General features: G+C 33.7%; 1 protein-coding gene across 18 annotated transcripts in view; it reads left to right on the top strand.

The window, feature by feature from the left end:
• Positions 1-26679, top strand: part of LOC111056499 (dynamin) — a 66562-nt gene that overhangs the window by 8514 nt on the left and 31369 nt on the right. For 7 of the 18 annotated variants that reach the window (XM_039433675.1, XM_039433672.1, XM_039433673.1 and 4 more), the window contains exons 4-11: positions 3553-3756; positions 6024-6216; positions 8470-8590; positions 10270-10358; positions 11163-11362; positions 13363-13508; positions 15954-16111; positions 20725-20790. In XM_039433675.1, coding sequence (XP_039289609.1) covers positions 3553-3756; positions 6024-6216; positions 8470-8590; positions 10270-10358; positions 11163-11362; positions 13363-13508; positions 15954-16111; positions 20725-20790 — 1177 coding nt within the window. Of the gene's footprint in view, positions 1-1462; positions 1667-3552; positions 3757-6023; positions 6217-8469; positions 8591-10269; positions 10359-11162; positions 11363-13362; positions 13509-15953; positions 16112-16537; positions 16583-20724; positions 20791-26679 lie in introns of all 18 variants that reach the window. The other 11 variants (XM_039433686.1, XM_039433681.1, XM_039433680.1 and 8 more) reach the window with 4 other exon arrangements.

Genomic DNA, 26679 nt, shown 5'->3' with positions numbered 1-26679 from the left:
AAGTAATACAATGGGGTCCATAACATACCATAGATGAATGATACAATGAATACAATGGCGTCCGTAATTCATCATAGATTTATTTATTTATTGAATCAATGAGAGAATTACACAACTTACAGAAAAGTACCACAGGCTTACGCCTAAAACTGTTCCAATTCTAATTTATACAACAGTCCTATTCTTCAATAAATTACACACTCAATTTAAAATTCAGAACACAACATTTTTTCCTTAATTAAAAAAATAAATTAAATTGAATTAAATCAATCACAATTGATTAAAAAATTCCAAACTTTGAAAAAACTATAAAATTTTTAATATCAGGTCTTTTTTAAAATGTTTGCCAATGGCCCCACTAAGAAATCTGAATAATAATACTAGAAATAATAATAATAATAAAAATCTGATGAATAATACAATGACGTCCATATTTTATCAGAGATAAATAATACAATGGTATCATAATATATCATAAATAAATACAATTGCGTCCATCATTTGTACAAATAAATACAATTTGCATGTTTCGGATGGACACGTTAAGCCGTCGGTCCCGGCTGCCTAAAAAAGCAGTCGTTAGGTCATGTCAAATTGATCAGTTGCGACCTGAAAACTCTGACACCAGACCCGAGCCAGCCAGGTCACTCGATATTATTATTATTTTTTGCGTTCATCATCTAAAGTGAATAACTCATCTCAAAGATACTTTCCTTGAAAATTCACAAAAAGCTGAAGTGATTACATTTTTTAAAGACAAAAATACGACTGATACGAGTAATTTAATCAGATTAAAGTTAGATTTTAAATCAGATTAATCAAGTTAATTATGCTGGAGTTATTATTTTAAATGTTCGATGTTGGATATTGTGAAATAATGTTGCTTCTTCTATTTTGAAAGACGTATTTTTGCTTTAGTGAAATAATAAAAATGTTTGTTTTTATAACTTTCAAGTAGTAGGCCTAATGTCTAATATCTTTATAAAGACATTCCTGTTGAGAAGTTTGGCCACAAATCAATAAATAATACCACGAGGGTTGAAAGTTGGGTCCGATTCACTGATATGAGACCAAATCAAATAGTAATCCACAAAAAATAATCTAAAAAAAATACCACCGAAGTGGTAGATTAGGCTTGAAAGCTTTCTACTGACATGAGATCAAAGTTTGATGGATGAGTGGATTGTTTTTTAATATAAGAAATTTGTAGTAGTTTAAAACAAAAATAATGAAGCAAGTTAGTATTTTCATCTAGATATTACTGATGAGCAGTTTGATTTTTAAATGAATACCAACAAAGTTTAGGGTTATTTTTGAAAGCTTTCTACTGATATGAAACCAAAGTTGGATGGATGAGTTGAGTGCTCTTAGGAGAAGGTGAGAATTGCTCTATTGGGGACCGATTAGAAGTGATTTTTGCTGTTCTTTTGGGGGCCGATTAGACGTGATTTTTTGCTGACAGTGCTGAACATCACGCTGATCGACTTGCCCGGTCTGACCAAAGTGCCGGTCGGCGATCAGCCAATCGACATAGAGCAGCAGATCAAGGACATGCTGTTCCAGTTCATAACGAAGGAGACATGCTTGATTCTGGCCGTGACCCCGGCTAATACCGATCTGGCAACGTCTGACGCCCTGCAGATCTCCAAACAGGTTGATCCTGACGGTAAACATCAATCCAACATCAGCTGATTCAATCAAACATCAGCTGATTCCGGCCTGCCTGCCTGTCTGTTAGCCTCAACCTGCTGCATCTGTGTGTAGTAAACACTCATCATCATCCATTGACCCACCGTTTCATGTTGATTCTGTACACTGTTCTAAAATGTCGTAGAGTTTTTGACATAGTTTTCACTCACTAGTAGACTGAAACATAATCGGAACGTTATTTTGCTTTATCTAAAATACGTGCTTGATCATACTTTCTTAAGAACGATCTAATACGTTACGTTCTTAGGATAAAATACCGTACGTTCTTAGTTCTTACGATACGTTCTTGAGAACAAGATCATAAGATCGTTAGTTCTTATGCCGCTTCCACACTCTTGCCAAGTGCCTAAAAATGACATCAAGCGCGAGAGTGTGGATGGCTACTACTATGCCACCGCTCGCCTTTGCTCCGCCCGTGCAGATGTCGCTTGGCAAGCGACTTGCCTAAATTGTGGAGCTGGCATTAAGAAGTTCGGCTAGAACGTTTTAACAACTACGTGGATTAATTGTTTCCACGTTTTATGATCCACTTTACGGTACTTTGAATATGAATAAAATTTACACGGGTCATGTATGACAGTTTTGACCTAATTTCAATTCACAATAATAATTGTGGTTTGTTTGGCCATGTTCATAAATTTGTTTCAATCGAAGTTTTCTTCTCTGTTGAATTTTACATAAGTAAATGAGTAAGTAAAGTAGCTAGGTAAATGACTACAACTTGTAATCGTGGATCGTCAGTTATCAACTTTTGTATTTTGTACTATCAAGGTCAACTAGTAGAAAATACTTTTAACTCCGCCTGAAAAGGATAGCCTTCCTCAATGTTATTTAATTTGAGCTTGAATCAAGTAATGATGTATAATCAACCTTCAAGGTTGTGAAAGTTTCAACTAGCATTTAACTATCTAAAGCTCACAGATTCATGCCAGATTTCATAAAGAATATTGCATTAAAAATAACCAGAAAAGAAATTGCTTTAGAAAAGCAATAATTATTTTGAATACGAAGATGCCAAATTGATGAGTTAAGTACCGAAAAGTAAAAGGTTCCTTATTTTGTGAATTCAAAATGACGTTTGTTGAACAGTACTACAGAATTGACATGAAATTTATCACTCATTTGTAGACAAATTATCCCCACATGATTATTATTTATTTTTATTTTATTGTGGACTTTTATTTATTACAGCTATTTTTATTTCTGTTACTATTTATTTTGTTGTGTGCTTGTTTGTCGAAAAGTTTGAAAATTTGTTCACACTATCGTTTACGATTCATCCCGAAGAAAATCAATATACGTTTCTGATCTCTTGAGTGTCATAATACCTCTCATTAATATAGACAGATCAGTAAATGAATGTTGAAAAAATAGTGGAGAAAAGCTTCATTGAATTTATTGAATTAATTTGACGTTTGTTCAAGTGTATCAATCATTTCTGTTTTATTTCTGAATAAAAGTAATATTCTATTCTTATTCTGAAAATAAATTTGCGATAATTTTTAATTTGATCATTGGTTCATCACCAAGTACATGGAATGGAAACTGGTACATGCTTAAGTACATGGACTGGACGTGACTCCAGTATGGTTTCTTGGTTCTAGTTCCAATTAAATTTTTGATCCATATTAGCTTGATGTATTCTATATTACATTTATTGACTTGACTCCTGTACCTTGGTTCTAGTTTCTATTATTCATACGACAATTTTTCTGAAACGTTGTGAACAAGTTTTGAAACCATTTCGACAAACGCGACCACGTGTTGTTAGTTGTTTGGCACCGTTAGTAGAGTAGTGTTGAGCTTAGGTTGGCACGCATGGCCCAACTGCGTCTGTTGTAGTGCTGAACCTGACGCTGATCGACCTGCCCGGCATGACGAAGGTGCCCATCGGCGACCAGCCGGCCGACATCGAACACCAGATCCGCGCCATGATCATGCAGTTCATCAAGCGCGACAACAGTCTCATTCTGGCCGTCACGCCCGCCAACCAGGATCTCGCCAACAGCGACGCCCTAAAACTGGCCAAAGATGTCGATCCCGCAGGTTGGTAGAGGAAAACGTCCAAACTGTCGGCATTGGTTGGATGGGGAAGCATTAATTTTGAGGGAATGCAGACAGTTTGAGAAATGAATCTCGCCACGAACGAAAATTTCATCTTTCATCAGCTGATGCTAAGCTTACTGTAGCTTACTGTTTCTGTAGAAATATAGATATAATCAGCTGATGAAAAGTGAAATGCGCGTGTTCGTGCACTACCTCCGTAAACAAAGGCACAGTACATTCTGGTGACGTAAGCACAAGTAAGGCTACTACCAATACCTACTATTACTATTACCTACTATTACAATACCTATTATTACAAGTAATAGTAGGTATTGCTACTACTCACCACCCCTCATAACAATAAAAACACCAACTCACAATTTGTTAATTTCAGCTGATCTATATCAGCTAGTGTTTTTATTGGTGTAGGAGGTGGTGAGTAGCCCTACCTATGCTGACGTCACCAGAATGCACTATGGCTTTGTTTACGGAGGTAGTAGTTTGTGGCTCTCAAGTATGTATGCAACTTAACAGACAATCTTCAACCATCACATCTTACAAAATAACAAATTGCAGCTACTAACTAACCAAATAAGAAACATATTCATACTATAATTAATTACATTAACATTTGCTTGAACCGGGGTTGACCTAGAGATTAGGTCTTCTTGGATTCTGTCTGTACGGTATCCTTGTAGTCTCAACTAAATTTGAAGTATGCCTTTTTAAAAAACGCATTTTCAAAACTAACACGCTTTCAACCAACTAACTTGCACAACAAGCAAACTGAAACTAACTCATCGAACATAAATTCATTATTTTCTAAACTACTGTTGTCAATCGAATTATTTATTTGTTATTGAATAAATCTTACTTGAACGGCGGTTGGGCTATGATGAGTGGCTTGTTGGAATGTGTCGGTATCCTCAAATAACTTCAATTAAGTTGATGTTTGAAACTTCAATCCAAACAGCATTCTCAATAACACTTGCTTTAGTTAACGACGTGTTGGAGTCAGTGCACTTTGGACTAATCAAACTTGAGAGGTAATTTATTTTGTCTAAACATTATTTTTGTGTTGTAGCCAGAATCAAAATAATAGCCATAATTTTTTGTAGATCAATTTAGTTATCTTTTATTTCCTTATCTGCATGATCCTGTATTGTAAAGCCTTTCAGTACTAAACACTATTATTTCATGAGTGAGATATTGTAAGACAATCTTCAATCTCCCTCCAATACCTTTCTTACATTATCTGCAATTTTTCTGATTCCCCGTAACTGCTACTTTTCAATCAACTAATATACTTTCATTATCTTCATGTATGCTTGAAGTGTTTGTGTCACTAATCACCTATGCATCCGTTTAAATGCATGAACTAGATGCCTATTGTAAATAAAGACTGTACTTTTAAAATTAAATATATTTTTGAGTTTAATGTATACAAAATTGTGTACATTGTGTATTTTATTGTATTTGTATTAAAGCAGATAGAAATGACAAATAAAACTCAGTCGAAAAGCAGAACGAAATTTGAACAGTTATACCTACTATTTTTCAATTTGAAGTTTAGTCGTTTCTCTATTAAATAGTTTCAATGCAAAATTATGTTTATACGGAAAAAATCAATAGAATGTTTTGTTATTATGTTATCATTTCTTCTCTAATATTTTTTTAGAAGACTAGTTTCCGAAGACTACTAGCAAAGCCCAAAACAGTCGTTATTAATATAAAAAATTTACATCTAATTTATAGTAGTAAATAATTGTAGTCAATTAACCAAAACATACAAAAAAGAATAAAGTAAATCAGCATCAGATAAAAAATAGTATAACATTCTACTTCTACCATATTGAGAGCTGATTTATACTTTTTAATATAGATAGATAAAATAAATTCCTTTATTTTTATACTTTGAACATTAAAAATTTAGTGGGCAAAGTTGAGGCAATAAGAGCCTCCTCTTCCACTCAACCTACCTAATATGAATAGAGACAATTGAATTATAATATTAATGTAAATAAACTTTTCAATAAAGTATTTTAATATTTTAACTGAATTACTTCAAGATTACTAGAGATTACTAGTACCCTCTTTAAACTTTTTCTATTTAAACACTAGTTGTGTTTGAATAGAACAGATTAAAGACGGTATTAGTGATTTCTATACTGATTGAAAATTTAAATATTTATCAATTATTTCTTTATGGATGTTCTCTTTTTTATTCAGTGATGTTGATTAATTGTGTTATTTGGTAATTAATGTAGGTGTTCGTACGATCGGCGTGATCACCAAGTTGGATTTGATGGACGAGGGCACTGACGCCAGGGAGATCCTGGAGAACAAGCTGCTGCCCTTGCGGCGGGGCTACATCGGCGTCGTCAACCGCAGTCAGAAGGACATCGAGGGCCGCAAGGACATCATGGCCGCACTTGGGGCTGAACGCAAGTTCTTTCTCAGGTACACTAAACTAATAGTTTATTAGTTCTTCCACTAACTCAATCTTCTACAATCACATGATCACACTTTAAATTCGAATAGGTTATATTCAAGAGATTACAACTTATTTATCAAAAATAATGTAATTTCCACGTTCAAACAATTTATCAAAAACATACTACAAATTTAAAAAACACTGGTCACCAGTGATCACCAAACTGGCTTTTATTTGGAGTGATCCGTGGTCTAGTGGATAGAGTGCTTGCGTAGCAGCATAGAGATCCCGGGTTCAAACCCTCTCATTACCAAACGTTTTTTAACCAGATCACTCCCGTGTTATCGGATGGACACGTTAAACTGTCGGTCCCGGCTGAAGTATGACAGTCGTAAGGCACATTGACGGCTTAAATGATATATTCAGGCGGTGGGACCTCCCCGCTAAGGACTCCCCACCAACAAAAGCCATACGAATTTACTTTTTTACTAGACTGGCACTACCGGAAAAGAAAACAACTTGTGCGCTGGCAGTGAGTTTGAATAGGTATTATAAACATTTCATAAGAAAAATAAAGATTATTATAAATTTTATAGATAGAGCTTATTCATTTACAAAATCACAAAATAGTTTTTAAAATGTTGTATGAGAAATATTCAAAAGTGGGCGGTTAGAGTGATGGTGGGTGAATCTATTAGAACAAGTTGTAGAGATTATTTCAAAGATTTAAAGATTCTCCCACTACCAGGTGTGTATATTGTTTGAAGGCTCTTTGTTTATTGATAAGAATAAAGATAGGTTCAATACAGTAGAGTTGTTCCACTCATACAATACCAGATATAGACAAAGCCTCAGAGACGACATTCATCGAACTAGTATGTATGAGAGGGGGGTAAAGAGTGCAGGAATTCGGCTTTATAATTCATTGCCAATACATGTTAAGGCTCTCACAGGCGAGAAATTTAGAATTAGGTCAGGGGGGAGTTTCAATTTCAATTTATTTCTTTTTACACACACATACAAGTTTAATACAGAGATTAACAAAAAGAATACATGTAAAAAACAACAACAACAATACACATTAATACAAAATAACAGGAAAGTGGTGCTGAAAAAGGATGGAAGATTGAAGGGCTTTTTCCAACTATGGATATCCATGTACTAGGAAAACCTCATAGTTGTTGCAGGTTTGTCCATATTTCAGTGAAGAATTCTTTTTGCATTATGAAATGCAAAGATTTACTCGAAGATTGTTGACTTGGAATATTATTGACGATCCGTATACCCCTCTCATAGGTGGGATGGAAAATGAAAAAAATAAAAATCTGGTGTGGTACACTCACACAACTTTCCTTGCTCATTGATCTATAAGCCTCATTAACGAGGATAATTTAGGGATTAACATTATGCCGATTGGCGGCTTAATAATTAAAACTACGTTATACTATTGTGATTGTGTTCAGAGTACATTTTCCTTTGTTTGAATTATGAAATTTGAGGATTTTTAAAAGTTGTCAAAACAGCTGTTCTACAAATAAAATATCGACATGTGTTCTTTTGAATAAACTGCTCGCTCTACCTACCTACCTCACGCACGAGAAGGAGGTTACAAAGTAAATTTCTCAAGGATGGGGTGGACCCTCTGTCAATTTCTCAGGGAGGAGACTCATGCCAGTTAATAGAGCTGATATATAACTATACAGGGTATGAATTTGAAAAAAAAATCGGTCAAGTCATTTTTGAGAAAATCGTGATAGAAATTTAACAAAATTCATTCTTCTCATGAATATTACGGAGCTCCTGCAATTTTCCCAGAAATGAGACTCATGTCAGTTGATAGGGCTTATAAATAGCTATCTAGGGTATAAATTTGAAGAAAATCGTTAGAGCCTTTTTCGAGAAAACCGTGAAAAACATAGTTTTTAGCCATTATCCGCCATTTTTTCCGCCATTTTGAATTGTATTTTATTGAATTTCTTATTGTCGGATCCTCATGGTATAAGGACCTTAATTTTAAAATCAATCGGTTAATTAGGAATGGAGTTATCGTGTTCACAGACACACACACCCACACACACAGACCAACACCCAAAAATAATGTTTTTGGACTAAGGGGACCTTGAAACGTATAGAAAACATGAAATTAGGGTACCTTAAATTTTTTTGGAAAGCAATACTTTCCTCACCTATGGTAATAGGGCAAGGAAAGTAGAAATGGGCCACAACACTACGGAAACCAAGGAAAATTGGAGTAATTGATAATTATTGTTTGATTGCAGCCACCCGTCATACCGACACATGGCGGACAGACTGGGCACGCCCTACTTGCAGCGAGTGCTGAATCAGCAGTTGACCAACCACATCAGAGACACACTGCCTGGCCTGAGGGACAAGCTGCAGGTCAGTAGTCACTCCTTCATTTGTTCTAGTGTGTTATTATACTAACTTGAACTGTTGGGAATAACTAAAATTCAAACTAGTTGGGTTTATATAACAAAGTGAAAAGAGGGTACCAGTAATTCTATAATAATTAATCTAATCTTCAAGTTTGAATCGAAACTAGAAACTAGTTGTGTTAATATAATAGGCCTAAAGTAAAGATAGTCTACTAGTAATTTCTATAGTAATTAATTCAATCTTCAAGTTCACTTTTGCATAGTATAAGAATTTAAATAGAAATAAGATTTCCAGCTTAGATTCGTGCTTTCGGTTAAAGTACATTTTTATTTCATGGGTGGCGAACCGCACATTTTTTAGCGGATATCAGGTGATAAGATATCTTAATTTGGCTTTTCCCTTAGAGATATTCGAGATTTTTCCTTTATTCGATTACAAGTGACGTCATTGAAGGAAACAGGGCAGGTTGTTTCTCGCGCATGCGCACAAAACTTGTAACAAATCTCGACGTTAGTGATTCAGTCGGCAAACAAAAGCAGTTGAGTACCAGACTCTAAAAAACGTGTTGTAAATACTCTTTATTTAACCTGTAATTCTTTGAATTTTTCAAAATTATTACTAAACTCCTTTACAAGTATTCCGTCTAATTCTTCTAAACTTTTGAAGTATTTGTCGCCGCCTCCACAAAATTGTGTGGCCTGCCTTATGCATAATAGCATGGAAGAAATAATATAGATTGTTTATTCTATTATAATAACTATGATTTGTGCAGTTTAAGTTGAAATTGTGTTGAGTGTTTCTATTCAAGGCTAACTTATGTAAACAAATAGATTTAATTTTGGCTAAAGGACAGCTATTGAAATCCCCTTCTTGTATATAGAACACATCCAAATGATGAAAACTAATGCCATAATAAATTGTGCTAAGTTATTGTGTAAGGTATGTGTGTACATATACATTTTTTATTCCAAATCTAATAAGTTGAGGTTGTTAGTATATTGAATATAGAAATACAGTAGCTGAATAAATTGATTTATCAATTCGTTAGCTTGGTCGGTACCTAGCTTCTGCACTCAAGTTTAATACTTAATTTATTATGAAGATGTGTGATTCTATTGATTTGTATGTATTCACGTGTTCTCTAAATTGTCAGTTTGTAAAAAAATTGAATTTTGAACAGTGGGAAAGGGTATGAAAGTGGCCTGAATAAAAGATACTGAGTTGAGAAAGTACATCAAACACAAGGGAACAATATTGGTTTTACGTTTCCATAATTCGTACAGTTCATAACAATTAATAAATAGAATATATAATGTATAAAATGTAAGAGAAATAAGATAAAGAAGTCGGACAGACTCATAAATAAATCAGACAGCATCATAAAATAGTATTTGATGAGACTAAAATAAATCAGACAGCATCATAAAGTAGTATTTGATGAGACTTCGTTAGTTTTAAATGTATTGACTATACTTTAATAGTATCATGCATCAATTTACTTTCAATACTGCATTATCAGCATTATTCAACTGTCCAACTATTGATTTTTGAACCATATAGTACCGTGCTATATGATGAAATGAAGCTCTCAAAGTTCAAAGTATAGTAAATTATCCTCTTAAAGCTAGTATTTAAAGCTTTCAAAGCTTATCAACTGCTTATGTTGATTTCATATTTTGCAGAAACAATTATTAGCTTTGGAGAAGGATGTGGAGCAGTTCAAACACTTCAGGCCTGATGATCCATCCATCAAAACAAAAGCTATGCTGCAGTAAGTAAAAAAATTAAAATAATAGGTGTGAAAAATAGGAAATCATTCAAGGAAACACATTTCATCTGAACGCACACCGCACACTAGAGGTTTTTTCCTCCTAATGAACCTGTTATAAGTTTCAATTAAAAACTCGGCTCTTTGAACTTGATAACAAAGATCTCTTATTCATTTGCCTTCTGAAATGAAAAAAAATCTTTATTAGGCGGAGTTAGGACTTTTAAGTCCTCTCTACCACTCAACCTCAACTTTCTCCACTTTCTTTAATTTACAGCTGAAAAGTGTGCATAGGTGTGTTGGTTTCAACACGTAACTGAAGTCCTGTAGTTAAATTAATAAAAGTGAAGTTGACAAATAAAACAATGCTTTTTCAATTAAGGAGAAGTTTTACAACATCAATGCGATAAATTGTATCTATTATTCAGATGGTCAGTTATTAGTCAGAATTTTACAGTAATTAAAATAGAAGCTTGGTTTGATTAATTGTGATCTCTGAGTTCTATATCTTCCTACTAGATATAGAGAAACTGGATTTCATAAATAAATTATTAGATAATTGTTAGATAGATATACATTACGTCTGGTTGACCAAAACTACATCAGACAAGTCAAAGTGCATTTCAGGATACTTTCCAATTCCCACCATTTCAAAGAAGAATGAAGTGAATGATTTTTTAAAATGTTCAATTGCTTATTAAATATGTCGTGTGAATAGGCAGTGGCAAAAACAAATAATTCATACATGCAAGCTGTTTATTATTAGGTAGGTGTAACATATAAATTGAAACCTATTTCATTTTTAAGGATGATCCAACAACTGCAGTCGGATTTCGAGCGTACCATCGAAGGCTCAGGGTCGGCGCAGATCAACACACTGGAGCTCTCTGGTGGCGCCAAGATCAACCGACTGTTCCACGAGCGCTTCCCCTTCGAGTTGGTCAAAATGGAGTTCGACGAAAAGGAACTCAGACGGGAGATCGCCTTCGCCATTAGAAATATTCACGGTACGTGGGCTGGGACTTCAGTTTAGCTTTAGGATGATCTACGTTAAACGCTAAACTTAAGTTTAGCTTTATATTATTTAGGGCCATCTACGTTAAACGCTAAACTACGATTACTTGTCAGTTTTCGATATGTTCGCATTTATTCTGTGTTGAATCAGCATTTCGTTCAAATCAGAAATGAAACATATCCTAATAAAATAAATGTGACCATAATGTAATCGTTGAGGCCTCTTCATACCGAGCTACGCTACGCTTAAATAAGTCTTCGAGAGACGTAGCCGTCCTATCTCCCAATATTGAAAGCTACGCTACGCCGATGTGAACGGGACAGATTCGTAGCTTGGATTTAACATTGGGAGATAGGAAATATTTTAGCGTAGCGTAGGTAAGTGTGAAGAGACCCTTAGCGTTGAATAGATTTTTCCTCCACCTACTGTCTAAAGTACTTACTTAATTCCCTGAAACATAATACTAAAGTGTCACTTTTTCGCTCTAGGTAGTAAAAAACAGAAAAACTCCCTAGGGAGTAAAAGTGACTCCATTTAAATAACATGGGAAGCATCTCTATTTTAAAAACTTACATGGTAATAGGTTAGAAGGTCTAAGCTCAGATGAGAAAGCGTAATAGAGGTGTCTGTCATTGAGTCAACTGAATTCAATACCACAACCAGAAATTTGATCAACAAACTCATGAAATATATGTTTGTATGATATTATATTCTTAATATTAGTAGACGATTACAATTTTTAAAATATTTTATTCTATTCAAAATACCAGCCAACAAATATTTTTGATCTGCATTCTGCAATTCAAGTCTGAACCGCGTGATCTGGAGTCAGCCATTTTTGGTAGCCCAGCTGATATAATTGTTACACTTGGCCGATAGATAGCGCAATCAGCAGTGCCTATCAGACGACCGGTTTTTAGGTTTTAGATTTTAATCTAAATAATTATGTTGTTAGGAAACATTGTCACCAATACGTAAGTTATTAGAATGATTTAATTTGCAGTTTCTATAAAAAAATGTAGATGGAGGAAAAATGTTGTGTACATCACGAGCGAAAAATACTTTTTCTCCCTCAGGAAAATTGTTGCCCTCGGCTTCGCCTCGGGCTTCAAACTTTTTCCCTCAGGGAGAAAAAGTCGTACTTTTCACTCTAGATATACAAATAACTATTGCATAATATGGCTATTAGGAGTATAGGCTGAGACTGAGTGAGATTTAGTTCAAACTGTCAGCTTTCCTTATAAATGTTGCATCAATACTTTTCATTCAACCAATTATGACAGTTTAAAGGTAAATCTCGCTATACTGACTTCTAATTGGAACCTATGTATTTCACAGAACTAAAGGTATTTCATAACATTAGAATTATTAGGGAAGGTTTCCAACTTCAATGGAATGTATATTCTCTTCACCATATATATAGTGATGGGAAATGATAAAAGTTGATGATACATTTTTATACTCTATTTGATGTATGAATAATTGAAATAGAATAATAGTGGATGTTAGTTCTTGACATCATTCTCACTACAAGTTTTATAAATGAATTAGAAATGGCTCAGGCATGCCATTGGAAAGAAACGTTTGGTGAAAATGACGGATTATCTAATCCAAAAGTAACTACATGACAAGAATCATATCTTCAATAGCAAGTGTGAATGAAGCTAAACAGCTATTGAAGATATGATTCTTGTCATGTGGTTACTTTTGGATTAGATAATCCGTAATTTTCTCCAAACGTTTCTTTCCAATCGAATGCCTGAGCCATCCAGGTCATTTCTAATCCATTTATAAATCTTATGCATTCATATAATGTTTTTATCATGCTTTACATGTTTTAATATTGGGCATTACGTGGGCATTACTAGTTTACTGATAATTTTCCTGGCATCAATATACATACATTCACTTCCAAAAAGTGATGATGTTGAACATTTTGTAGTTATGGTTGGTTTCATTAATTAATAATCACTTTCTGATTTCATTCTGCAGGTATTCGAGTGGGTCTGTTCACACCAGACATGGCGTTTGAGGCAATTGTCAAGAAGCAGATCGCCCGCTTAAAGGAACCCTGTCTCAAGTGTGTTGATCTTGTCGTCACTGAATTGTCCAATGTTGTTCGTTTCTGCACTGAAAAGGTACGATAGATGTAGTATATAGCTGAGGTATCAGCTGGTGTAAGCTTACGTAGCTGGGATATAGCTAAGGTTAAAGAGCTTATTTTAAACTTCAGAAAAATAATACATTTTTCTCACTTTATGTGACGAAACTTAATTTTCATTTTTGTTTATGACCGTGAACTAAAATTTTATCATATGTTGTGTTTACTTCTTTATAATCGTCCTCTGTGAATAATTATAGGATTCTAATTTTAATAAAATAATTTTCATATTTTTCAATGGACATATATTTTTATTTATTTATTTATTTTACATTGAATGATATGCGAGGGTCATTTTTTCAACCTCCGATCAACCAAAAGAGATGAATGTACATAAAAGGGTCATTTTTCACTAAAAGTTACTTACACTTATGGTTAATCTTCAACATAATTGTCGTTGAAATTGAGGCATTTGTCATACCAGTGGACCTGCCTACCAAAACCCTATTCATAAACTGTTGCCGCCAAATAAGTTTTGCCACTATAGTTTTTTCTTCACACCATTACATGGCTATGGCATTGTTTTGTAGCTCCTCGTCAGTTTGGAAGCTCAGCTCTCAAAGTGATGTATTGAGTTTGGGGAAAATTAATAAGTTACTAATTATCAAGTCAGATTTGTATGGCGGGAAATTGAAAATATCCCATTTTATTTATTTGATTGCACCAGCACTGTGAGGCCGAATTGCCATGAATCACAACGATTACAGAAGTCATTTCTAGTTTTTCCGACACCATTCAAGCACATCATCTTAAACTATAGAGTTTTCTGTATAAACTTGAATCATTCTTTGGTAGATTTATGCCGAACTATTGCCTTTTTGCTATTGAACTTTTGCTTGCAAAAATCGATTAACTCAACGCAACTATTAGATTCAATTGATTGCTGCCATGTTTTTGGGTCTATAACTCGACAACAAATGACGGTCTGGCCGCATCAATCACAGGACCTTTGCTGGGAAAGACACGCTGTTCAGTTCTGTGAAAATCACCCCCCACCGCTTGTATGAGTCTTATGATGTGTTCGGAGGTTTATTGTTTTTGAAGGGACGGATTCAAGGATCCAAAGGTTCAAAGAACCCCACACGTCAACCGAAGCTTATTGTGCTCTCAAGTAGTAAGCTAGTTAGACAAACCAATACCTATGTCCTTTACAAGAACCAGGAGCTTTTTCCTATACTAACTATACTATACTATACTATACTATACTATACTATACTATACTATACTATACTATACTATACTATACTATACTATACTATACTATACTATACTATACTATTTTCTTATACTATACCATTCATCACCTGGTTGCAATTCTTGTCGCAATCCAGTGTGATATGCTTAAAGAAAGAAAAGAAAGAAATATTTATTGCCAAAATCATTAAACAAACTTTACAAAAGTGGAAAATATAAAAATTTTCATATACAATACATTACAAAAACTTAAAATTAAAATATTTTCCATTTAAACATCGATTATAATATTATCATTGGCGTTACCAGCAAAACTAAGTAGTTTGAGCGATGGCAACGAGTAATCAGTCGGCTATAATTAGTGGCTTGAGATTCAGTCGAAAATAGAAAAAATATAAAAAAGAAAAAAGAAACGAAGAAGAGATGCTTGGCAATCTCTTCAGACTGATTAGTTCTCGTGACCTACGTGAGTTCCACTCCTGGCCTTCTTTGTAGGTCCTTCCGCTGAGGAAGGGGCGGCCAAGTTGCCTCTAGGGCGCCCGGCCACCCTTGACTCAGACTTTTGACCCACATTTGTGCCTGGTTTTTCACCCATCACTGGTCTCTTGGGTTTTTTCTTTTTACCCCTCCGAAACTTCGCAGGGTCAAAAGCCTCACCTCTCCCAAGAAGTTTTGCCTAAATGGCCGCCCTTCTTTGAGCAGTGGTGAGTTTTTGCCTCTCCACCCACAAACTCGTGACCTACGTGAGTTCCACTCCTGGCCTTTTTGTAGGTCCTTCCGCTGAGAGAGGGGACGCTAAACTGCCTCTGGGGCGCCCGGCCACCCTCGACTCAGCCTCTTGACCCAAATTTGTGCCTGGAGTTTCACCCATCTCTGGTCTCTTGGGTTTTTATTTTTGCCCCTCCGAAACTGCCCTGATGGGGCAGATCCCGTGGGTTTGAAGGCAAGGCAACTTCTGGAGTTGCCTTGAGGTCCATTTTAGTCGCCTTCTACGACAAGCATGGATGCTGTGGGTGAATTCTGGTTTTCAACACATTCTTGAGTACGATGATCGACTCAAAGCTCCCCCAACCCACAGGGGGCGTTCGGAGGTTAAAAAATGACCCTCGTACAAACCGTAAGAATTATATGGAAAGGGTCAACAGGCTCAGCCCAAAATTCTCCGTTTCCCAAATTTCGATATTTTGTAGCGTGATAATTAGAATAAATGGTTGGTTTGCTGTTGTAGATGTCACGTTACCCACGCCTACGAGAGGAGACCGAGCGAATAATCACGTCTTATGTGCGCAATCGCGAGCAACTCTGCAAAGACCATCTTGTACTTCTAGTCGATTGCGAACTCGCCTACATGAACACCAACCACGAGGACTTTATCGGGTTTGCGAAGTGAGTACCAACCCAAGCATCCTACACTGCCACTCTGGTTCTGTAGCTGATAAGGCTTCTTTATTAATACTACCAACCTTACTTCGCTCTAATACTGCTCTCTAATTGAATATCATCAACTATGATAGGAAAGCAATGAACACTCACTATATATATCTCCTATTACACACACTGCTTCTATCTGATACTACACTATACATAGATATATCTGTAACACAATTTGATTTTGTTTGATGGCTTCTGTTTAATGATAACGTTTGATGATAACAATACAGCTGTGCTAATTGTCGCACTTGCTAATGTATCAGAAGAATGCTTGTGAAATAAGCTTGATGTTGAAAGTGAAGCTCTAGGGGCCTCGTTTCTCTTTCTCTTTCTTTCTTTCTCTGTGACGGGGTTCCAATTGTGGACTGTTTCTGTGAACAGGTCGGATGCAGGGCATGTCTATGGAAGAGAGGATTCGAAAAAGTCGTAAGGCCCTATAATTTCCTACTCGCAAATATCTTCTACTTCTTCTTCATCATCTTCTACTCTCACGTTTTATCACTTGACTTGGTTTTCAGCTTTGCTATTACTCTATTTTTACGTACTGCCGTTCTACTTGTACCGGCTTATGCTTTAGCCAAGGCTTTCCTGCGAACACGTGACTGTAACAGAAACATTACAAAAACGAGAGTTGGAGTTCGGATTCCATTCAACAATCATTACCTTACTGTACATCCAAATAATTCATTTTATTTTATTTTTGAGACATTTCCAACTACGAAATACAGATGCACTTCATTCCAGCCCCTATTTACATTGTTTATGTTAAATAAAAACAATATAAAAACTTTTAACACCCTTTTATTAAAAATGTTATATGATGAAACACCAAGCTTATACTAACCGCTTTTAACAAGCTAATACTTATTGAGAAGTATGAAGTTTTAGCTCATAAATTTTTAGTTTCATTCAAAATTTAGACTTTTTAAATAATTACTCAGTTACTGTTAAAGATTTTTTGTTTTAGACTCTGATAGTATCTATTTCATTCAAAATTTGCTCGTTTATCTGAGCATTGAAGAGCATAAATTGTATTTTGAAAAGTGAAAGTGACATAACCAATATTTTGATTTGGACAGTATAGTATAAATTGGAAATGGAACAGTTTTGGACATGAGCCTGTTGTGTCTTTCCTCATGTTAAGTTTTTGTACACAATGTGATAAATGAATAAATGAGACTGTTTTTTCTTTTAATTCGACCTCTTTTAGAAACAACCCACGAACGACTATTCTCTATAATGTAACTGATAAGATAATATTTGAAAAAAAAACATAAAACAATATAAAAAACATCTAACAATGATAATTAGAGTGGCCCGGTCACGTGATCCATTATCTCAAGAGTATTGATAAGGCTCAACTCACACTTACGCGATTCAGGTCGAGAAGAGACTCGACTCTAGTCGAGAGCATATGTTTCCAAATGGGGACACTCAGACCAGTCGATTCTAGTCCTCCGCGACGTCACCATTTGAAAACACATGTTCTCGACTAGAGTCGAGTCTTTTCTCGACCTGAGTCGCGTAAGTGTGAGTTGAGCCTAAGATATATTAATTGAAACCTTCTACTTGGAACCTCACCGTAATAGTTTTTGTTTTGATTAGAGTGGAATGAATAGGAAACCTGATAGCAGCAGTCTTCCAGCTCCTTAGAAGCTATAATTAAACCGAATTCAAGTATAATTTTTGGAGAATCTGAAGTAAATATATAGCCTACTCCATCTCTATGTAAATATTATTTTGTGATTTGTTGGGAAAGCTAGGATAAAATATCGACAGAATAACATGAATTACCAGAATAAACTTGTGTATGAAACAACAAGCTTCTAAACCTGAAATTTAAAAATTTCTTCTATTTCCTTCCGAAGATTGATTTCGTTACGCATTGTCATTCTTTATTTTTTTTCTAGTCAACCATTGTTTGTTTTTGATTTTTATATAATTCAGTCTAGTTACTTATTGCATTTGACGTTGGAAAACTAGTGTGCTTCTGTTCCAAGAAGTGTTCCCAGGAAAGCCAGGCGATTATTCTGCTTTCTTTTGAACGGTTTGAGATTGAACTATGTTTGAATAACTCTCGTATGTTAGTTCATATTAGCCGAATGTGGAGATGTACTTCCCTTGTTTTGAAAAACTCAACGATATAAACCAAGTATCGCCACGTACATCCTTTTTCGATGCACTTTAGATCTCCAGTAATCTACTGCTCTGTGATGAGGTGTGATTTGGATTGAAGTTACCGTAATTTTGTTTATGTTTTCATACCATTAGTTTGTTTGATTACATTTTTGTTGCCTACTATTCCATGTTATATCGATGTGGTGTACCGTTATTTGCAATTTTATTATTGAATGTTTCTTCTCAACAGAGTTTGTCTGGAATGTGAATGATAGATTATTGTCCGTTATAAAAACGTTCTACAACAATAAATTCATTCTCTTTACTCAGCTTTACGTGAGTTTTAAAACAAAAATATTGAAAACACAAGAAGTTTATGCTCTACATGCAGTTGAAATTTTGGTTACTTCTCTTTATCGTTGAAATAGAAAAACTAGACAACTTTTTCTGGAAATGTAAATTTGGATAAATGAGCTTCTCATAATTTCTTAAAACACTCATCCTTTTAAGTACTAGGTTCACTACAGATCACAATTCTGTTATTGTCAATAAATTCAATTGATTTTCTATTCGAAGATTCCCCAAATTATTGGATTATACTATAAGAAATAACCACCAGTGCTCTACAATATAATAATATTTAATAATCATAATATTCTTAAAATTGTTTCCATCCATAGTAACATTAATTTATGTTCCTTTGACACAATCAAATATCATTTATGATATTTATATATTTGATGAACAGTACAATTTCAGAAGTTCTTTTGAACTTTCAGTTGAATTCACTTTATGCGAAAGCGGAAGTTAATCTCTGGAAGGTATGATAAATTGTTGCACAGTTAAGAGTATTTGCTCAATTCTACAGTTTGTAACTTTCAATGTTCTCTCATATTTTTAGAATAATTTTCTATTGTCAAACTTTATTCAAATATAAAGACATAGAGAGAAATATAAACACATACATTGCTATGCTTTTAATGAAATGCCGGTTATAAGTGGGATTACAGACCGAATTAACGTCGATATTGTTTTATATTAGCTGCCAATTTAGAAACCCTTGTACAATATAGTGTCAAATGAATATTTCTATACAATTAATCATACATTTTATTTACCCACTTCATAAAAAAATATAATTTCCATGATGACTGTGATGGATGATCTACAGGCAAATCTTTAGGCATACCTATGTGTCTTTTCTAGTAGCAACTTACGGGATCACCTTTCTTCTAGAGAAATATCCTACCAATGCTTGTTCATTCTATCCTATCAACCATTTATTTCACTCACAACTGAACCTCACTGTGTTGCACCAGATCGAAGATAGCAGTGTGTGAATATCATTAAATCACCCAGTCTGCCTTAGCAATGCCTTAGCACCTCACTACCCTCACTGCAATCTACAATATAGTGATAATATCAAATGACTATGGACAAAATTTGAATTGATAATTCACAACCCTCACTGAAATTTACAATAAAGGAATATATTTTTAAATAAATATTGATTAAATTCGGATTTAGGATAGAAAATTGTGGTATCATTCTAAACTAGCCTACTAACAAATCGATAACATTGTAGGTTGTGGAAGCGAAATGATTTAGAGCCGGTTTCCGAGCTCGGGATTTAGCAACATTTTAGACTTTGAACAGATGGAGTCAGAAAATTGGCTTTCCGAAGAGGGCGTAGTCGCAGTTTTTATGATAATCTTTATTTTTTCATTTCTATAATTGGAAACGTTTTTCCTTGACGAAATGAAACATTCTTAAATAATGCAAAATAGCTGTAAATTTATGCTATTTTCTCTCTATTTGATTTTGTGTTCAATTTTCTAGTTTTTCAAAATTGAATTTAAACGTGGACTGCGAAATAGCTGAAACTTTACACTATTTTCTCTCTTTAATTTCGTGTTCAATTTTCTAGTTTTTCAAAATTCAATTAAAATAAACGTGGACTGCGACTTCGCCCTGTTTCGGAAAGCCAATTTTCTGACTCCAGCTCTAGAATATAGGCAAATTTTTCCCCGACTTTTTCAACTAATCGTTACAATTTTTCAAATGTGATTAGGGGCGAAATATGTTTGGTGGGTTTCTTAAATTTCAACCATGAAACTCAGAATTCATTTTGAATATTCAAGGCTGGCCTAAGCCCATAAAAGCAGAATATTACACGTTTTCTCTGTGTTGTGGGTTTTTAAGATGGTGACCCTACTATACTACAACGCGCAGCAGTTTTATGTGTGCTCTAATCTTCTTCCAGCACCACTAGTTGATCTCTGTACTCAGCTCGGCTGGTTGATTTAAAAAAATCGACCACAAGATCACTCTCTAAAAATACTGCTACAATAGTAGGTCTGGAGACAAACCATCTGATGAATATCATTTTTGGGAGAGGAGTTCTGAAGATGAGGACCTAAATAAAACTTGAATGATTTTTCTTATTTCAGTTTGGTTGTGTCGTATGAAAACTATCTGATTTCGGGAACAGGTGATGGTTATGTTCCACATTCTAGGTAACTTCAAGAGTTTTCTATCAGTTAACAATGTGACGCTATTCTATTCTAAAACTGGTGCTTATTGATGTTGTGTCTAATGCTTCTCCTGTTGGTCTCATGAGAATGGGTTTCTTTAGAGTGATCTAACCAGTTTTGCACTCTGGTATTAACAACTTCAGTCTCGCGAAAAATTAAAATTGCCTATCCTTTCAGAAACGAAGCTTCCAAACGAAAAGGGTTCTATTTTCAAATCCTTTTTCAACTAATGGAAATGGAACCTCGAAAGTTTGGAAACAAAGCTTAGTGAACTTGGTGAATTTTAATTTTTCTTATTGAAGAAGTCCACTTGTTAATATCATAGTATTGATTTTAGTAGTGCAAAACGATGGGCCTGACATCTCAGTTCCCGATGAACAGAAAATCTACATCGACAGTTTCTATGTATCTAGTGTTCCATAGCATATTATACTAACTGAATTTATTCTTCGATTTGTCGTTTAATAAGTTTTTTATCGTCTCAATTTCCATACTGTTCACTAATACATTATATTTTACATTTTTGGAGCTAATTTATAATCATTCTCGATTCATGGCTTAAATAATCAATAGCAAAATGGAATCTCATGGTAATTTATTCAGGAATTTTCAGTGGAATCAACTGCAAATATACTCATTACATACTACATGGTTCATCTGTATAAATTAATTTTGATTGCAGCGTGAATATGGGTGATATAAATAGATTATATTCTCTCCATGTTTCTCAGGTAGAATATGAATGTTTCTTCAAGAATATATTTCTTCCAAATGTTGTATAAATTAGGTAACTATTGCATGCCTCTCTTGACCAACAAGATCTCAGACATGATGTCTCAATTTTGATCGTAGTGGCTCTGATGTATGAACCTAAAATATCCTACCATTAAATGGAAATGGTTTGAAAGTTTCTGATGTCCAGGAAAGTCTTCGATGAAAAACTATTTTCGATTTGCAATGTTTTTCTGACACAGATTGTTGCCTACGCTGATATTTTCGCGTTTTAATATTGTTGTCAACGTTGTTCTTCAAATTTTGTTCTATTCTTTCACGCTTTTTCAAGCTTTTAGTATGAGATGGTCAGCCTAAGTATCGGCTCAACTATTTGAAATTTGATATAAATGTAGATGTTCGAGAAAATATTTGATTTTAGTATTTCCTGAGACTATTGTTTACAATATCTTGGATACTCGTTTGTTGATTCCGTTAAATAAAATGAACTAAATTGGTTTGAATTCAATTGAGTGATGGATTTTCGTGTCCAATACCGATATACGATCATAATTATATATCAGTCATCGTTTGACAGTCAGATTTGTAGAACAGTCATCGTCATCCAGACAACAGGTCTGCGTACCAGAATACCCTGCTATGACATTGTGCTATTAAACACAATCATCATCATATTATTGCAACTGTTGCTATTTTTAATATCTAGTATAAAATTATCAATTAATCAATACCCCTCACATTTACTGTGTTATCTATTATTTTTTTAAGTCAATAGTAAGGCTAGTTTCACATTCATTCGGTTCGTTTCGTTTTCGGCAAATTCCGATAAGTGTGAAACGGTAATTCGGTTTGAATTCGGTACCGAATAGAAACCGCATAGAACCGAACGCCCACTTAACTCTAATAAATTCCATCAGGTTTCAATTCGTTGCTTGCGAGATGCTACTTTCACATTCTTTCGGTTCGGTTCGGTTCGTTTCGTTTTCGGCAAATTCCGATAAGTGTGAAACGATGATTCGGTTTGAATTCGGTACCGAATAACAACCGCATAGCACCGAACGCCCACTCGACACGAATAGGTTTCATCATATTCGAATTCGTTGCTAGGGAAACGGGAAAAAACAAAGTCTTTTACACACGCTTGCCTTTTTTGTTTTTATTTTAAACTGATATCGTGATTATCTGTTTCAAAATTTTCCAAGTCAAAATCATATTATGGTCAATTCATTTCTGTTAGTTCACAGGAACATTTCTTTCTCAATGAATAGTTTGCTAAAAAAATATGAAAGATATAAATTAAAATCAGGGAGAATTTTTATTCTTTTATTATTATTTTTTATTTTTCCACGAATATGATTTCATCAATGGAGAGAAGAGATGAAGTTTATATACCAAGTGTCAAAACAAGAACAAATTTTCAATTTAAAAAAATCATCTCTCTGAACATCCAAAATTAACAAAATCAAAAAGAAACTATTCAAATAATTCAAAATTTTTAATTAACTTTAAAATTTTGTTTCCAAGAAATAACATATCACAATTTAACACAAGCTGTTATATTTAAATATTCGAGCATGAACTGTGAAAATCTAAACACAGCTGTGTTTGAGAAGAAAATACCTAATTGGAACCGTACGAATTAAAACCTGACATGTATGAAAGCCTCATTCGTTTTCGGTAACGAACCGAACCGAACCGAAAACTTACCGAACCGAATGAAACCGAAAGCGTGTGAAGCTAGCCTTATTCACGTGAATGTTTGACTTACAAACATCTGAATCATTCCTTGGAATCTTCCAAACGTATTGGTAATCTGAAGAACTAGTCTTCACACACAGACCTCAGGTCCATGTGAAGATCATTCCTGAATCAAAGCATTGTCGGTTTACGACTCTTCCCTGGTGAATTCAATCCTGATGAGTTATGAATCTCAATCATGATCAAAACTAGGATTAAGATTTTTTGAGGATCACTTCCTATTTGATTTAATTTCAACTATTTTGTTTGAGTTTTACAAAAATATTATTCTTATGTAAGAGTTCTTGTAGAGTATGTAGAACTGCATACATTCTATGTATGAGTATGTAGAACTGACAGCAGATTGTGAATCATAGTTGTAATAGGAATGAGAGTAAACACGACATAAGTATTTAATACCTTAAGAAAGGTTTTTAATAACTTGAACTATACAGGTTTCGAATTGGAATGAGTTTGTTTGGAGACTTAGTAACAGTAATAACAAATTCAAAACATATGTTGTTATACTACATTCTTCCCCCCAAAGAGTTAATGAATGTAGTCATTCAAATAATTAGGAGGTCTTCTATTTCTAAAACTTCTTCTTGGATATGTATTTTGGTTTTCTTGTCCAGTAGTCTGTTGTCTAGGTTGTAAGCTCTCGGCAGTAGTACTATTAGTAACAGTAATAACAAATTCATAACATATGTTGTTATACTACAATAGTGTTTTGTTTTTATGAGGAATAAAGAACTTATTGAAATTGAATATTATTATAATAAAATGAATCGACAAGGAATGGTCAAGAAAATATAATCATCGAGATATCGAGAAGTATCCAAAATTTCACCTTCAACAGCATCATATCCTTCTTGTGACTTCTGTGGGTTGTATGAAGTTCCCAATCGTACCGATATTATTCTTATTGGGGAAACTATTTATTTCGTCCATGGACATGCACTGCATAATTTGATTTGAAATGCGATAAAAATTAATCCTTACCATAACTTTGTTCTAAAATGGAATTATATAGAATTCAAAATCAGTTGATCGAAATTATTAATTGCTCATGAATAGACAGAATCATATAAATTCGTGGAATTGTTGATTCTCTATGAAACGTGTGTATTGAAAGTTTATTTTAAAAATAAATATATTGTTATAAATTCTGATTAGCTGTCACTTGACTCACGGTGGATTTTTAATTTAATAGGTCAAAGGTAGTACTTATCTTCTCACAGCTGTCTCTACAATATTCAATATTATTATCAACCACAATGAAACCAAATGCTATATTTGAGTTGAAAATAGTCACTTTAGTTTTGCAATTACAGTGTATTGCTAAGGTCCTTACCCAGAAGACACTAGTACAGTACAGCCGCAGTATACGTACATATAAATTCTTCTGCTGTAACTATTAGTCAATTAGTTTTAGATGTAGATTTAATTTCATTTTGTGAATGTAATTGGAATAATCTATGTACTCTAGCATTATTTGCTTTGGCATATTCTATGTAGTTATGAAAATATATATTTTTTGAAGATGCATTTCATGCGCTTAAGAGATGCTATGAAATAATTTTTGTGTTTATTTTAATTGGTGTACTATCGTCTGTGTTTTGTTTTCAAAAATTCATTATATGACAAATCATATATGACGATTTTACTTCACTGTTATATTTTTGTAAATATTGGTGCTATGTTTTCAGTATTTTATTTGCTTGTCACTTTTCTTGATCCATTCTCTTCCATTGAGGTCAATCCAACATGACCTCACTTTCATAATTGCTATTTTCATTGTCTGAACAAACTATATCTCTTGATTTTATAACGACAATATTTAAATGAAAATATCCTATTAAAGCTCAGTTGGGGCTGTGACTTTGTCACTTTTATTACAATAAATGCAGGACATTGTTATTTGAAGAAGATTTGCCAATATGGTTTGCGATATCAAATTCCAAAATAATGATCGAGACATTTTACAAATTATCCTATCTTTAATACTTTAAAATGTTCTCTTTGCTTTAAATTGATATGGTTTTAATGTTCTACCAATCAAGTAATAAACTTTACAAAATAATAATCGATAAATGAAATCTTCCAATTGGAAATATAAAATAGATTGCAGTAATTATTGCTGTTTGAGGCAATTTCAGACTAGGATTGATATGATGGATTGCTTGCTCGAATATTCTAAGTTCTGTGTATGCCGCATGTCTTGTCAATTTCAAATTATGTGAACTTCATTCAATTTTGAATGTGTTTCCAAATTGTGTAAAAACATTTTGAATGTGCGTGTGTTGCTATTATCATTTTTCAATATTTGTTTCTGTTGCAATGCCTGATCTGGACGTTTTAACCTTACTTCTTGCTCTAAAAATTTGAATGTATTGTTTTGTAATTTAAAATAATATTCTAGATCAATTTTTTCAGAGCATTATTTATGTTGAACATGTCATGATCAACATCTGTGATGATAAATAATGATTAAATATGGGGTTTAACAATATTTTTTAATTGATTTGTTGTATAATTTAATCATAAAATTTCATAATAAATCTTAATTGCATTAAATTTCTGTTCGGTAGAGAAATCAGGAAATAGTATTAAAGCGTGAGGTTTGGAAGTTTTCATCCTCACATTAAAATACATTCCTCAAAATATACTTCTCCATAAAGTTCAATTACTACTGTCAAAAAATGAGTCTTACGCTGCGTTTACACCAAAGCTGTTAACAAAATGTTAATAACTTAATCCTTATACATTGTAGATGTATAATACTTATCCTTAATCCTTGTAGATTCTATTAGATTGAACGGAAGTTGACAAACACATATTATGTTCATCATGTGTATGATAAGCTATGTTAAATATTATAGAATCTTGACAAAATGTTAATAACTTTGGTGTAAACGCAGCTATAAATTACTTAATTAAAATATTTAATCATAGCAAATTCAAATTCGAATATTGTAACAGGAATAATTGTGAATCTATTATACAGATAATCTCTTGTAATAACTGACCAAGTCAACAAATACATTTTAAATCTTTGCTAATAACCAATTCGTTGACTGTAAATATATTCATTCTTTTACTTAATTAAATTGAATGGTATTGATTGAATTATTCTATTGAATCTTTCTAAACATTATTGTAAAATAAACTAATCAAGATAAGATTGATAAAACCCAATACCAATACAATTTTACAGTAACGACTCTGTCAACTTGAATCACTATCAATATCAAAACATCACTGTTCAGAGGTACAGTTTTAATTATTCATGTATTCATCAATACAATACAAATCATAATATAGATTTACTTGACAGTCTCTTAAATCAATCAATCATTTTTGAAAATATTGATCAGTTACAATTTTACATTAGGCCTACCA

This window comes from Nilaparvata lugens, chromosome 7 (genome assembly GCF_014356525.2).
Source record: "Nilaparvata lugens isolate BPH chromosome 7, ASM1435652v1, whole genome shotgun sequence".
Lineage (NCBI taxonomy): Eukaryota > Metazoa > Arthropoda > Insecta > Hemiptera > Delphacidae > Nilaparvata > Nilaparvata lugens.
This window is presented reverse-complemented; position numbering and strand designations above follow the sequence as displayed.